The sequence below is a fragment of the Gopherus flavomarginatus genome, chromosome 24 (genome assembly GCF_025201925.1).
Source record: "Gopherus flavomarginatus isolate rGopFla2 chromosome 24, rGopFla2.mat.asm, whole genome shotgun sequence".
Classification (NCBI taxonomy): domain Eukaryota; kingdom Metazoa; phylum Chordata; order Testudines; family Testudinidae; genus Gopherus; species Gopherus flavomarginatus.
The window spans coordinates 3,744,773-3,760,800 of record NC_066640.1 but is presented as its reverse complement, the minus strand read 5'-3'; the positions used below and the strand labels follow the sequence as shown (position 1 = coordinate 3,760,800).

At 53.6% G+C, this 16,028-nt stretch overlaps 1 protein-coding gene across 1 annotated transcript; it reads left to right on the top strand.

The window, feature by feature from the left end:
- The first annotated feature begins 218 nt into the window (after positions 1–218).
- HMG20B (high mobility group 20B) lies at positions 219–15,290 on the top strand. The gene is made up of 10 exons (XM_050933810.1): positions 219–856; positions 1,004–1,106; positions 6,274–6,379; positions 6,810–7,013; positions 7,479–7,599; positions 7,765–7,817; positions 8,632–8,710; positions 9,380–9,595; positions 10,244–10,376; positions 11,432–15,290. The coding sequence occupies exons 2-10, from the start codon at positions 1,069–1,071 to the stop codon at positions 11,442–11,444; spliced, it is 963 nt and encodes a 320-aa protein (XP_050789767.1). The 5' UTR covers positions 219–856; positions 1,004–1,068; the 3' UTR covers positions 11,445–15,290.
- Positions 15,291–16,028: the final 738 nt, after the last annotated feature.

Genomic DNA, 16,028 nt, shown 5'->3' with positions numbered 1-16,028 from the left:
AATCATCCCAGCCAGGGCTTTCTCAAGCCTGACCTTAAAAATCTCTAAGGAAGGAGATTCCACCAGCTCCCTAGGGAACCCATTCCAGTGCTTCACCACCCTTCTAGTGAAACAGTGTTTCCTAATATCCAGCCGAGACTGGGCGCTCTTCCCCTGGTCTGACCTTGTTAATCAATAAAGGGCTATAATAAGGGCAGGGGCAGAGCTGCCCCTCTCGTCCCAGTTCCCTCCTGGGTGTCTCTGTGACTCTCCTTTTGCAGGGACCACTTGTGTCCCTTGTTCAGTGCAGGGCCTGGGAGCCAGGAGGCCTGGATTCTGTTTCTGCTTTAGCCACTGACTCACTGGGTGACCTTGCACAAGTCATTCCCTGCCTCTGTGCCCCAGGTTGAAGACGCCCATGAAGCACTCTGAGGGTGCAAATTGTAATTCACGTTATAGAGTTACGCCTGTGAACTTCAGTAGGGTTGTGGATCAGGGCACCTAGAGCTTCCAATGAGCATCTTTTCGTATATAAATTGAAATAACTCAGCTGGGAAATTCCCCAAGCAACTTCCACTCTCCTGGCCTGCGCAGAAAAGCAGCTGCTGGTCAGACTGTTAAGTGTGAAGTGCTGTGCCAATGTTGCTTTAAATTATTGTATCTCTTGAATATCTTTTCTTTTCAGTACAGTGTTAAGGTTGCAATTTAAATAACCTTGTTTTGTTTTTCACATTTATCATTTTGCTTCTAGAGGTGATAAGGGAAGTTATTTGACCAGGGTCACACAATGAGCTAGTATGTGAGCTGTGAATAGAACCCAGGAGTCCTGAGCCATCAGAGCAGGAGACAATACTTCCTCCTGAGTGGGATGTGTCAGGTGGGCACTGGGGCCTTGTTTCAGCTGGATTGTAGCTTGCTCAGTTGCTGCTGGGTTTGAGGTTTGCTACCTCCAGTTTCCAATAACCTTTCTCCCTGCTGCCCAGTTGCTGAAATGTCCTTAATGAAACTTGATTGCACATTACAGGTGGCTTGGTCTGAGCTACTTGAGCATTTCCTGGTGCTCTTAGCTGGTGTCTGCAGAACTTGGTCATGTCGCATGGTGCAAAACAGCTGGCCGCTGGGATCTTGTAAGTGTTGCTGGTTCTTTCCCCTTACGAGACTGCAACAGGCCGACTGTTGTGGTCATGGTGATGCTGACAGGCCCCATAGTGCCTGACAGCAATCAAATCTGGTAATAGTTTCATAGAGCTTAAGCCTGATAGGACCATTAGATCATCTAGTCTGACCTCCTGCATAGCAAGGGCCAGAGACCTTCACCCTGTTACCCTGGATTGAGCCCAATAGCTTGTTTGGCTAATGCATCTTCCAGAAAGGCAATTGGAGGCTCCCTTGGTAGTTTGTTCCAATGGTTAATCAGCCTCACTGTTAAAATGTTAGGCCTAATTTCTAATTTGCCTGGCTTTAGTTTCCAGCCATTGGTTCTTGGTCTGCCCCTCTCTGCCAGTTTAAACGGCCCGTTAGCCCCTGGTATTTTCGCCCCAGGTATGTGTAGGCTGTTATCAAGTCAGCTCTTGATCTTAATATAATATGATGGCATTCAACATCCCTGTGGGGAGAAGAACACCTCAACAGCCCAACACTGTGGCATTTAATTTCAAAAGAGGGAACTATATAAAAATGAGGGGGTTAGTTAAACAGAAGTTAAAAGGTACAGTGACTAAAGTGAAAACCCTGCAAGTTGCATGAGCCCTTTTTAAAGACACCATAATAGAGGCCCAACTACAGTGTATACCCCAAATTAAGAAACACAGTAAAAGGACTAAAAAAGAGCCACCGTGGCTTAACAACCATGTAAAAGAAGCAGTGAGAGATAAAAAGACTTCCTTTAAAAAGTGGAAGTCAAATCCTAGTGAGGCAAATAGAAGGGAGCACAAACACTGCCAGCTTAAGTGCAAGAGTGTAATAAGAAAAGCCAGAGAGGAGTTTGAAGAACGGCTAGCCAAAAACTCCAAAGGTAATAACAAAATGTTTTTTAAGTTCATCAGAAGCAGGAAGCCTGCTCAACAACCAGTGGGGCCCTTTGACAATCAAAATACAAAAGGAGCGCTTAAAGACGATAAAGTCATTGCGGAGAAACTAAATGGATTATTTGCTTTAGGCTTCACGGCTGAGGATGTTGGGGAGATTCCCAAACCTGAGCCGGCTTTTGTAGGTGACAAATCTGAGGAACTGTCACAGATTGAAGTGTCACTAGAGGAGGTTTTGGAATTAATTGATAAACTCAACATTAACAAGTCACCGGGACCAGATGGCATTCACCCAAGAGTTCTGAAAGAACTCATATGTGACGTTGCAGAACTATTAACTAAGGTTTGTAACCTGTCCTTTAAATCGGCTTCGGTACCCAATGACTGGAAGTTAGCTAATGTAACGCCAATATTTAAAAAGGGCTCTAGAGGTGATCCCGGCAATTACAGACCGGTAAGTCTAATGTCGGTACTGGGCAAATTAGTTGAAACAATAGTTAAGAATAAAATTGTCAGACACATAGAAAAACATAAACTGTTGAGCAATAGTCAACATGGTTTCTGTAAAGGGAAATCGTGTCTTACTAATCTATTAGAGTTCTTTGAAGAGGTCAACAAACATGTGGACAAGGGGGATCCAGTGGACATAATGTACTTAAATTTCCAGAAAGCCTTTGACAAGGTCCCTCACCAAAGGCTCTTACGTAAATTAAGCTGTCATGGGATAAAAGGGAAGATCCTGTCATGGATTGAGAACTGGTTAAAAGACAGGGAACAGAGGGTAGAAATTAGTGGTAAATTCTCAGAATGGAGAGGGGTAACTAGTGATGTTCCCCAGGGGTCAGTCCTAGGACCAGTCCTATTCAATTTATTCATAAATGATCTGGAGAAAGGGGTAAATAGAGAGGTGGCAAAGTTTGCAGATGATACTAAACTACTCAAGATAGTTAAGACCAAAGCAGATTGTGAAGAACTTCAAAAAGATCTCACAAAACTAAGTGATTGGGCAACAAAATAGCAGATGAAATTTAATGTGGATAAATGTAAAGTAATGCACATCGGAAAAAATAACCCCAACTATACATACAATATGATGGGGGCTAATTTAGCTACAACGAGTCAGGAAAAAGATCTTGGCATCATTGTGGATAGTTCTCTGAAGATGTCCATGCAGTGTGCAGAGGCGGTCAAAAAAGCAAACAGGATGTTAGGAATCATTAAAAAGGAGATAGAGAATAAGACAGAGAATATCTTCTTGCCCTTATCTAAATCCATGATACGCCCACATCTCGAATACTGTGTACGGATGTGGTCTCCTTACCTCAAAAAAGATATTCTAGCACTAGAAAAGATTCAGAAAAGGGCAACTAAAATGATTAGGGGTTTGGAGAGGGTCCCTTACGAGGAAAGATTAAAGAGGCTAGGCCTCTTCAGCTTGGAAAAGAGGAGACTAAGGGGGGATATGATAGAGGTATATAAAATCATGAGTGATGTAGAGAAAGTGGATAAGGAAAAGTTATTTACTTATTCCCATAATACAAGAACTAGGGGTCACCAAATGAAATTAATAGGTAGCAGGTTTAAAACAAATAAAAGGAAGTTCTTCACACAGCACACAGTCAACTTGTGGAACTCCTTACCTGAGGAAGTGGTGAAGGCTGGGACTATAACAGGGTTTAAAAGGGAACTGGATAAATTCATGGTGACAAAGTCCATAAATGGCTATTAGCCAGGATGAGTAAGGTATGGTGTCCCTAGCCTCTGTTCATCAGAGGATGGAGATAGATGGCAGGAGAGAGATCACTTGATTACTGCCTGTTAGCTTCACTCCCTCTGCGGCACCTGGCATTGGCCACTGTCAGCAGATAGATATGGGCTAGATGGAGCTTTGGTCTGACCCGGTACGGCCGTTCTTATGTTCATAACTAAACAGATTGACCTCTTTAAATCTCCCACTGCAAGGCATTTTTCCAGATAATTTTTTGTGGCTCTTTTCTGCACCTTCTCCAATTTTTCAAGAGCCTTTTTAAAATGTGGACCCCAGAACTAGATGCAGAGTTCCAGTGTCGGTCTCACCAGTACCACATATAGAGGTAAAATCAACTCCCTGTCCTGCTTGCTACTCCCCATTTGTACGTCCAAGAATCGAATCAAAGATCTTGTTGTCTTCTTAGTCTCGTACTGGGAGCTCGTGTTGAGTTGCTTCTCCATTATGACCCCTAAACCCTTTTGGAAACACTGCTTGCTTTGTTCCTAGATGAATAACTTTGCATTTGGTTATATTAAAATGTGTTTTGTTTGAATGGGCCCTGCTTATCAGACACTCCAGATCACTCTGTATGGCTGCCCTGTCCTCAGCGTTAGTTACCACTCTGTTGGTCTTGGTGTCATGCGCAAACTGTATTGGCACTGGTTTTATATTTAATTCCAGATCATTGATAAACATGTTGAATAGCATCAAGCCTAGTACCAGTCCCTCTGAAACCCCACTAGAAACACCCCTATTTGATGATGATTCCCCATTGGTAACTACTCTTTGAGATCTGTCACTTAGCCAGTTCTTAATCCATTTAGTGCTTTATAGATAGTGGATCCTACTAGTTTCTCAATCAGAATGTCATGCAGTAGTAACTCGGAGACCTTACTAAAGTCTGTTACATCTACACATGCATCTGAAGAAGTGGGTATTCACCCACAAAAGCTCATGCTCCAAAACGTCTGTTAGTCTATAAGGTGCCACAGGATTCTTTGCTGCTTTTACAGATCCAGACTAACACGGCTACCCCTCTGATACTCTACATCTACACAGTTATCTTTGTCAGCCAAGCTTGTAATCTCAAAGAATGAAATCAGGCTTGCTGACCGGCCCTGTTTTCCATAAACCCATGCTGACTGGCCTTAATCATTTTGTATTTTCTGTTATTTTGCATAGGATTGATGTCAGGTTAACAGGCCTATATTTGTCTGAGTCATCCCACTTGCACATTTGGAATATTGGTACAACATTAGCTCTTTTCCAGTCTTCTGGAATTTCCTAGTATTCCAAGACGTACTAAAAATTACCATCTCCTCAGCCAGCTCTTTTAAGATTCTTAGGTGCACGTTCACCAGGCCTGCTTATTTAAAAATACTTATCCCTAGCCGATGTTGTTTAACATCCTCCTTAGTTACTACAGGACTAAAAAGTACTTAATCATGCTCCTACGATACTCGATATCATACTACCTCTTTCCAACTGCAGAGCAGAAATATAGAACCTTTTTCTGCATCATCATTAACAGTTTTATTTTCTCCATCTAGTAATGGGTCTGTACCTTTGCTAGGATTTCTTTTGTCCCTATATACTTAAAAAAATTCCTTCTCATTGTCTTTAACGTTGCCAGCCATGGATTTTTCCGTGATGTCTTTAGCTTCCCTTATTAATTTTCTCTACTTCATAACTGCTAAGTTATATCTGCTGCTATTTACTTCCCTGGTTTTACTTTTCTTATGGATTGCTTTTTGATTTCTAATTCCTGCCTTCACTCATCCTGATCCAGTAACTGGACTTGTTCAGGTGGAGCACCTCTGGGGCTCCCTGGGGGCATATCTGATTGCGGGAGCTGGGCCCTCGTTTGCGGTTCTTCCTTGGACTGTGGCTTGTGTAAGATGCTCCAGATGAAGGCACAGCTCTGCTGTATGATGCATCAGCACCAGCCTTTTCCTTCTCTCCATACTGTGCCTGGGGTGGGGGGTGGAATGTTGTCTCCAGCCATAGATTAGTGGATGCACTGGGTACAAGGACTGATGGATGGTCCTTGGAATTGGCACCCAGAGGAGTACAACTTTAGATCCAGTTCTCAGTCATGTGAGAATCTTTCTCTTTCTGACTCTTCTGTGCAGCTGCTTGACCTGCCAGCAGAGGGCATGACTTGGGCTTTAGTGTGTGAAGGAGTGCACCAGATTACCCGGGGCCGTGCTGGTCTTGGTGGGGTTTAGTTACTACAATGCTAACTGGTCCCAGCAAGGGCTGCTGTGGGGAAGGGTGTGGGAGCTCTGGCATTGGGAGAAAGTCGCCATCAGCTACCTCAACCCAGCTTCACCCAGTAGGAGTCACTCTTGTGAAGGGCTGTGGAGAGTGCTGGCTGCGTGGGAAGATCAGTGCTCCCAGCAGGAGGCGCCGAAGAGCGTAGCGGTGTGCACCAGCAATGCCATCCCAGTAGTATCTCTGCAGTTGCACTTCACCCTTTTCCTTCCCTGCAGTGTGACACGAGCTCTCTGGTTGCAGACATGCCACCGGCAAAGGCCAGCATGGAAACTTCCTGGTCACCATCAAGCAGGAGAAGGGAGAAGTTCCCCGGACCAGCAGCGAGAAGCCCCACGGCGAGGAGGAGGTGAGCCCCTCTGTGATGTAATCTGGCTCTTCTGCTTTCCCGGTCTGCCCTGGGCACAGGATCCCTGTTGTGGTTCGTCCAGGCTCTCCTGCTGGCTCGAATGCAGCTGGACAGTGCTGGGACAGCTGGGTTTACAGCGCTGCAGGGAGCCGCTTTGCTGGGGTTTTGTGCCACGGAAATGCATTTGCTTTCCCTGCAGTAGTCCTAGCGTAGCCGTACAGCGTGCCAGGCTGCCGCAGATGGTGTGGGGGCCTTGTGGCTGCAGCACGGGGCTGGGAAGAGAGGCCAGGAGTCCTGGGCTCGGGAGGGCTAACTGCAGGGGGCTGCATGGTGCTCTGTCCCTCTCTTCCCCCTGCGGACACAGTCACTTAGTGAGCTCCAGTCCAGCATGTTGGTTTGTTTCTTTCCCTCTCCTGCTGTGGGGCGACAGCCAGTGAAGAAGAGGGGCTGGCCCAAAGGGAAGAAGAGGAAGAAGATCCTGCCCAATGGCCCCAAGGCCCCAGTGACCGGCTACGTCCGCTTCCTGAATGAACGCCGCGAGCAGATCCGCATGCAGCATCCCGACCTGCCCTTCCCAGAGATCACCAAGATGCTGGGAGCTGAATGGAGCAAACTTCAGCCCACGGACAAACAGGTACTGCGGGAGGTGGGGGGGGCGCGTCCGAGGAGACACCTCGCGTTAGCCCAGCCACATCCAGCTGGGACCTGGGTCACAGCCGCGCTCCAGACCCGCTCAGGCTATTAGGCCGGTTGAGGATTGCACCTTGAGTAGGGTAGGCTGCAACTGGGCCAGGGTCTGCGGGACGTACCCTAATTGGCTGCTGTGCAGTGGGTATGGGGTCCGTTCCCTTCCATAACTGCAGGGCATACATGGAGCCCCCTGACTAGCCGCTCAGCGAGGCTGGAGTGTCAGCCAGCAGTGAACTCCTTGTGGCTGCCTGATTCAGCTGCCATTGATCCAGGGGAGCAGGGCCCTGACTCGTGGAGTCATGTCCTGGAGTATTTGCTGGGCCCCTCGCTGGGATCCAGGCTCTGGGCTGTTCCTCGCCCCCGTTCCCTGCACTGTCGGGTGTGCCCACCTGACCCCGAGTGATTTCAGCGGTACCTAGACGAGGCGGAGCGCGAGAAGCAGCAGTACATGAAGGAGCTGCGGGAGTACCAGCAGTCAGAGGCCTACAAGATGTGCACAGAGAAGATCCAGGAGAAGAAGATCAAGAAAGGTTGGTGCTGGGGGCGTGTGGGGCGGGGCTTTGGCAGGGCCCCTGAGCCCAGCATGATGCGCTCTGCCCTGCCCCCCACTGACACCGTGGTGCGGAAGGGGCTGGCAGGGTGGGCCTGGCACAGCAGGATGAGATGAGTAAGCTGTGACCCCTTTGTGCCCCCAGAGGATGCTGGTTCTGTGTCCGTGAACACTCTGCTGAACGGGCACCCGCACAAGGTAAGGACCCTGGCAGCTCTCTAGGAGGGTGGGCAGTGCCCACGGAAGGGGTTGGGGTGCCAGGTGCCAGCTGGGGGAAGTGAGGCAACAGAGCACAGAGCCCCTCGTAGAGCATGAGGTAGTAAATCCTGTCCAGTTGCATGGGCCCTGCCAGGGCTGCCACGGGCTGATGGGTGGCAGTGGTGAAGTGGGGCCTGACTCCGTGCAGGGCACAGGCAGCTCCTGCCCAGGCTAGGCTGGTGTGAGGTGTGTCCAGCTCATGCTGTATGGCCCTCAGCTCAGTGCCTGTGTCATGCCCCCTCCTCTCCATGGTGATGCTGCTTACTCAGTCAATGTCTGTCCCACCCTGTGCCCACACATCCACTGACCGTGCCAGGGGCTGCCTGTCTGTCCCCTGCCACCTCCCTAATGTCCTTCAGGCCATTGGCAGACTTGCTGCATGTGACCCTGCACTGGCAGAGGGGCGTGAGGGGGTCTTGGCTGCAGACTGGGATTAGACAGAGCTGCTCAGCCGTGCCATGTGGAGCTGCCACGGCTGGGGACTATGGCTTGGCCTGGCCTGTTGAGGGGAGCCCGGGGCTATTGCCCGGCCTGTGTGGGACCCACCAGCTCCCCTGAGGCCATGTGTTGGGACTGGAAGGAGCCCTTACGCCCCACTGCCTTCCCCCATCCTTGAGCTGAAGCAGAGCAGGGGCCGTGTGTGTGTACCCCAGGGGAGGCAGGAACCCCACCCAGGCAAAGGGGAGTTCATCCCTCGGGCTAGAGTCATCCTGTCCTGGCCACTGGCTGTTAACCTGCGTCTGCTCCTGCCCAGGGCGAGGACTGCGGTGGGGACGGCTTCTCCACGTTTGATGTTCCCATCTTCACCGAGGAGTTCCTGGACCAGAACAAAGGTACTGCGCCTGTGGGGAGGTGGGGTGGGGTTTAACTTGGTGGGGCAGTGACCATCCTGCATTGTGTTTGCACAGCGCCTAGAACACTGTCAGCGACACAGCCCAGGCCAGGGGACGGGGAGGCTAGAGACCATGGTGCCCAGTGCTCTCACCTCCCAGCGGGGGGCGGGCCCAGGATCCCTGGTGTAAATAGACCCCTGGTGCTTGCCGTAGGTGATCCCACTCTGGCCCATGTGGCTGGGCAATGCCTGTTCCTTCCCAGCAAGCCACACGCAACCCCTAATGCCCCAAGGCAAGTTTGGGGTGCGGGGGGTCGCAGCCTGTGGACTTGGCCTGCGCCTGCTGATCCCATCAGCGTCACGGCAGGGTGCCAGGCAGCCCTCGGAACAGAGTTGCTGATCCCAGCATCCTGCCCAGAGTCGACTTCCACCTCATTTGGCCCAGCAGGGGCCAGGTGCGGGGGCTGATGGGCCGAGAACACGGGCAGAACCTAGCACCGTGGGGCCCTGATCCTGGCTGGGGCCTCTGGGCTCTGCCATAACCGAAGTAGCTGATGGCACTGCTGTGTGGGCACTGCTGTGTGAGCCCTGCATTGGCACCAGGCCTGGCCCAAGCTGGCCTCTCCCCCTTCCTCTGCAATGACCCTCCCTCCTGTCTGCGGTGGGGCAGCGCGGGAGGCCGAGCTGCGGCGCCTGCGGAAGATGAACATGGAATTCGAGGAGCAGAACTCCATCCTGCAGAAGCACACGGAGAGCATGAGCTGTGCCAAGGAGAAGCTGGAGCAGGAGCTGGCACTGGAGGAGAGGCAGACGCTGGCCTTGCAGCAGCAGCTGCAGTCCGTCCGTCAGGCCCTAACCACCAGCTTCGCTTCCCTCCCCATCCCAGGTGAGCCCAGGAGGCAGAGAGAGGAGGATCATGGGAACACAGCCTACAGAGAGCCCCTCCCTGAGCAGTCCTCTGGCCTTCGGCTAGGCTGACACTAGAAGGGGGAGCCGGGAGTCTGATACTCTGCACAGGAGGGGGGCTGGAGATGGAGCATGGGGCCTCAGAAATCTCCCTCCTTTTCCCTCGCATCTCCAAGGATCCCAAAGCACCCCATGGTGGCACTGAAGAAAGACGTCTCTTTGGCACCGTGGCAGTGTAGCTCCGCCTGGGCTGGAGCGTGGCTGGCTCAGCATGCAGCCAGCAGGTGTGGGCAGAGGGCGGAGAAAGTGTCTGTGGCAGAGCAGCCGTGGCCGCAGCGTGGGGGTCTCCCCAACATGTCCACATGTGGTAAACTCACTCCGGGGGTGAAGAGCCAGCTGGGGTTTGACCCAGAGGGTGCAGGGGACGAAGGGGTTGGGCCTGAGAACTGAACCCTCCACCCAGCGTAGAAACGCGCTGGAAAAGGCCATAGAGTGCCAGTCCTGACCCCTCCAGGGCTGCCCGTGCATCGCTGCAGCTGGCCTCTGGGGGCATTGGGCTCAGGATTCCAGCCAGGCTCCGGATTCCAGCCAGGCTCCTGCGCTTTGCTAACCAGGCCCCTCTCCCCAGGCACCGGAGAGACCCCCACGCTGGGCACCCTGGATTTCTACATGGCCAAACTGCACAGCGCCATCGAGAGCAACCCGCTCCAGCATGAGAAGTTGGTCGTGCGCATCAAAGAGATCCTCTCCCGGATAGCCAGGTGAGTGGGGACTCTTCCCCGCCAGGCCTGAGGGCGTGGGGCTTCAGGGTTTGGTGACTGGTGGGGCTGGGACCCGCCTGCCCTGGGCATAGGCAATGACAGCTGTGGGTTGATCCTGGCAGGTGCTCAGCACCCAGAACTCTGGGAATGAGGCCAGGATTGATGCGGGAAGGGGGGTGAGTCAGATCTCGGCAGGTGAGAGGAGGATGTGGTGGGATCGACCCAGGCTGCCCTGGTGCTTGGCTTCCCCCTGGACTATTCTTGGGGGAGGAGGGAGGCATGTGGGGCCCTTGCAGGATGTCACACTGGTGATGCCGCCAGTGGGGAAACCCCTGGTGCCAGGGGCTGCGGGGGGATCTTCGCTGCATGGCTGTGCTCTGCCTAGGCCCCAAGCCTGTTCTGACGGTCCCTCACAGCCAACCACCCCTTCCTGGGACGCAGGTAGAACAGCCCAAAGGCCCCCAGGGCACCCACAGGCCAGCTCGGGGCTGAGCAGACCTGTGACTGGAAGCGTCCTTGCATGGTGCTTGCAAATTTCACATTTTGGGGGCCACGTGGCCAGGGGAGGCCGTCATTTTAAATGGCCACTGTAGGGCAGCAGTATGTCCTGGGGTCCCTCTCCCTGCTGGGATTTCCTCCCCGTCTCACTGACGTGGGGCACAGGGAATTGGCATGCTGACCGCTAGAGCTGTCCTGAGCTCCTGCTTGCTGGCTGGAGTCGGCCGTGCTTGGCAGGGACTGGACGTGGCCGCTGCCCCACAAGTGACTCATGTGAAGAGGGCTGCTGGCTCTGGCTCGGTTTCCTGGGGGCAAGTGTCTGCTGTGCAGTATCTGCCCCTGGGGTTAACTGTTGCCTGTGTGGGCAGTCCCATGGAGACCGAAATCCCCCTGTCTCCAGGGTGGACTGGAGGCAGGCTTCTGTGGCAGTGAATGGGCACTGCCTGTTCTGGAGAGGAAGAGCCCCTCCGGCCCCACACCACTGCTCCCCCACCCCCCGAGCTGCTGAATGAGCCGAGGGTGCCGAAGCAAGCCGTGTTTTTCCTTCCTGTTTTTAGTGACCACTTATGAAAGGCCTGGTGTGTCCTGCGGCCCAGCGCTGACTTGGACTGGGACCCTCAGCCACCTCCTCCCACCCGCCCTGACACCTGGAATCCGCTGGAGCCTTGTGGCTCAGCACCTCTGCCTTGCACAGATCTTTGCTGGAGAAGGGCTTTGAGCGGGTTGAGTAACTCTTGGTCCTTCCGTGCAGCTGAGAACTCTGGGCCAGGCCCCCGTGGGGCCTTGAGGGGCAGGCTGACAAGCAGGGACAGCAAGGCAGCTTGTGGGGTCACTTCTCAGCTCCTCCTGTGCCCCGGCTCGCTGAGTGCCAGGGCTGGGGCTCAGTGCAGTGCCCCGGCAGCATGACTGGATGCGCTGCAGGCCCCATTGCAAGCTGGCCCTTGATTCTCCAGCGAGGCCCCAAGATTGTGCAGCAATGCTGGAAATCCTGCAGCAGCTGCGTTAAATTAAACCACAGTCTTAAAGCTGCTCCTGGCAGCTCACTGTGACAGTAAATCAGGGTGTCTCGGGCTGGCCCCACCCTCCAGCTGTCAAGGTGACGGAGAAGTCTGTCTTGCCAAGGCAGGGCAGAAGCGCTTATCACTGGGAGGGTGCTGGTGTAGACCAGGCACTGCTGTCCATACCCTTGTGTCACCTGGACCTGCGCTGAGCAGAAGAGGACACAGCAATGATAAGGCCATGTCCTGCTCATGTTAGCGCAGCCTCCCCTAGAGCTGAATCAGTGGTTAGGCAAAAATTGATGGGTTCCCTCTTCCCCCTACACAAAAAATGTCTGTAAACCCAGCCTGAGCTCTCAGCAGTGAAATGGTTCAGTGTTGGCATTTAAACTACCATCATTAGGTTTCAGAGTTAACCAACTGCCGTGAAGGGGGCTGTTCACCCCTCTTGGAGCAATTGTTTCAGGCTGTCTGCAGACTCAGGCGTTCACACTTAAGTCACATGAGGGCTGTCGCTCTTTGATGAGCGCTGCAATCCTGGCGCTCTGTGGTGGGCGGGAACTCTGCTCCCCATCCCTAAAATAGCATGAATGAGTATTATGGGACTGGCCCTTCCAGTCCCTGCTGAGCCCTGCCTGAGGGGGCCTGGGGAAGCCATGTCTGCAGGCTGGGGTCAGGCCAGCTCTCTTGTTCTCAGCGTGGTGTCCTCTGCCTTAGTTAGCTAAAGGGCGTGGATGGGACCAGCTAGGTCAGTTTGGTTACAGTCCTGTTGCCTGGAACAGGTCCCTGCCTGCATTTGGGTCTGTGGTGTAGATGGGCCCTTGTCTGGTCACTGCTGAGTTAACCCAGGCTCTTACCCCAGTGGAACCTCAACCCCCTCCTGTCCACACACAACCCTGTCCCCTGAGTTTGGTGGTGCTCTCAACCCCGGCTAGCTGGCCCGGGTGCCGCTTTCACTCAGCTGGGAACCTGCCCACTTTCAGTGAGGGTGCAGGCTAACTCGCTCAGTGCTGGTAGTCCTCCAGTGCCTTCCCACAGTTCCCTCGCATGCCCGGGAGGACAGACAAGTTCTCCCACAATTCACTGGGAAAGCCCCCTAGAGCAGCTCAGCTCACTGCAGCACAAAGCACCTGGGAAGAGCCCCTGAAGTCCTAGTGACACCCAGGCGAGTGCCGTGCCGGCACAGGCATAGTAACAGGTCGGGCGCTGCTCGCCCTGGCTGGGCTGGTCTGGGCTCAGACCACCTGCGTTGCTCTGCAGTGTCGTCATATCCCACGAAGTCTCCAGGGTTATCATGTTCAGTTCCCTGCCATCCTGTCCTGAGCCCACAGGAGTCGTGAGAGGCAGAGGGTGGGGAGACAGCACCCATTTCATTGCCCAGTAGGTGCCCGGAGCTCTGGGAAGGTGAGGCAGTGCAGTGGAGAGCTGTGCCCTGGCAGGGGGGCTCCATTCTCTGTGCGTGGGCAGGGGTGGGAGCCCCACTCCATCCTGGCCAATCCTGCAGACACCACGCCAGAGATGGCCACTGAGGGCACGTCTACACTGCAGTTCAAACCCGCGGCTGGACCATGCCAGCTGATTCGGGCTCACGGGGCCTGGGCTACAGGGCTGTGTAGTTGTGCCGCAGGCATTTGAGGTGGAGGGTCCCAGAGCACTGAGCCTGAAAGCCCCTTAGCCTGAGCCCTGCAAGCACAAGTGAGCCGGCCCAGGCCAGCCACGGGTTGTTAACTGCAGTGCAGACATGGGCTCACCTCTTAACACTTGCCAGTCAGCCATAAAGCCCAGAGATGTGGTCTGGCTCCAAACGTCCTCGCAGCTGGAGGCAGGAGGCCTGGCCCGGCTTGGACAATTAATTCATTTTTACAAAGAAGTTATGTATTCCAGGCGGAAGTTGACTGTGACCAAACCTCTGAGTGTGCAGCAAAGAGTCGCTCAGTTCCCTCCCGGAGCCGCCTCCTGTTGGGCTGGCCTGTGAGAGATGGCGCTGGAGTGTGACACTCTGCGCTGAGGGTTTTAGATCCGACCACAGCACCTCTCCGGGCATTTTGGTGGGCAGAGTAGGGACCAAACTGCTGGGCCAAGGGCAGTGCTGGCAACTTTCCTGCAGCTCCTTGCACCAGGCACTGCCAACACCGGTCACAGAGAGCAGGTTTCCTCTGCAAGGAGGGCTTGGTGTCTGTGGGAGGAGTACGGTGCGTGCTCTGCACTGCGGGTACCTGTGGCAGGATCCATCCTTCGCTGGGGATGGACTATCTGTGTGTGCTGCCATTTGGAAATGCCTGTCCGCAACCATGGCACCTGGCAGCAGGCCAGCCCAACCCTGCTCAGCCAGCAGCACGATGCTTTTCAGCCTGTGCTCCGCAGACCCCTGGGGAGCCGCTGACTGTCTAAGGGGTCCATGAAAGGGTGCCGTTACCATAGCCCAGTGCTTTTCAGCCAGTGGCCCACAAATCCTTGGGGGCCCCCAGACTGTAAGATTTCCCAAGGAGTCTCCACCTGCATTTGAAATTCTGTAGGGGTCCGTAAATGAAAAGAGGTTGCAAAGCCCTGGAATATCAGGTCTGGCTTGGCTGAGAACAGCTGCTGAGTTACAAGGGGCTGTGCCCTTGTGGTCGCGAGGCTGGGCCTTGGCTTGGGAGCTTTGGGTAAACTCCTAGCTCTGGGCACATCATACCGCTGTCTGCCCCTTGCAGGGAGGTGCAGGGAGGAGCGGCTCCCTTTCCTACCTCCCGAGGAGGTGTGAGGCCAGATTCCCCAGTCTCAGCAGGGTGCTGAGATACTCCAGTGATGGGGCTGTGGGAGCACCTAGCTACCCCCTCCCCTGTGCTCAGTGCGCTCCAGGAGCTGCACCCACGAAGGCCTGCTGAGCAGCATTTTCAGTGCCTCTCCTACGTCTCCTGAGTAAGGTCAAAAAGAACAGGAGTATTTGTGGCACCTTAGAGACTAACAGATGTATTTGAGAGTAATATATTTGTTAGTCTCTTAAGGTGCCACAAGGACTCCTGTTCTTTTTGCAGATACAGACTAATACGGCTGCTACTCTGAAACCAGAGTAAGGTCAGTGGCTTAAAAGTTCCCCTTGTGTAGGAGCTGCCCTCATGCCTGCAGCGCCATTCCTGTTCTGCAGAGCTCAGGGGTCTCTGTGTCTTAACTCAGTGTCCTCCTGAAGTGGGATTAGTCACTGATCTCGATCATGTAATTAGAGAGACTTATTTTCTTACTAGCACTACATAACAAAGCACGATTTCCAATTAGCAGTCGCCTCTCCCTTGGGGCTAATGCTCTGTCCGCTATGGAGCGACAGTGAGAACTGCTCTGGTTTATGTAAGCGTCTCCATGTCGCGGTGCTTCGGCCGCAGCCTGCAGTGCCTGGAAACGGCCAGGGAGACATTTTATACAAATAAAAGTGGGGCAGAGAGCCAGTGTGTTCCCTGAGTGAACATGGTTTGGGGTAGGGCTGGGATTGTGGGCAGAGTGTGTTGGGTGGGTGTAGAGTGACCAGACAGCAAGTGTGAAAAACCGGGACGGCATGCGGGGTAATAGGAGCCTATATAAGAAAAAGACCCCAAAATTGGGACATCTGGTCACCCTAGCAGCACTGCCGTGGTCCCTGTGTTGTCACTGAGTGATAACTGGCTGCTGGAACAACCGAAACCCTCGGTGTCTCGCGCTTCGGCAGGGACACCACGAAGCAGCCCAGCCCCTGGCTGTCCTTTGGCATGGGCGAATCTGGGATGCAGGGGCCTGCTCTACATTACAAACAGAACTAAGAGCCGCCATTTTGCTCTGGTCCCACTACACCCCCTGTTCCTGAGCTGCTCCTCTGGCTGCTGTTACCTCTAGTCTCCGAGCTGGGCACCAAAGGTGTCTTTGGAAGGGCTGGTGCAGACCCAGAAATAAGCCGGTCATTCTTAGCAGTGCCTGCTCTGAGCTCGCTTTCAGCAGCCCTAGCAATGAGGCTTGTAGCATGTGTCTAGCTTGACTAACCCTCTTTCAGAGGTGAATGACAATATTTGTGAAGGGCTTTGAAGAGGAGCATCCCAGAGGCTGGAAGGTTTTGTGGCTAAAGCCCATGACTGGGAATTGGCAGATCTGGGCCCCTCCTTGGCTGTGCCACAGTCGTCTGTGTGACCTTGGGCAAGACACATGACTTGAG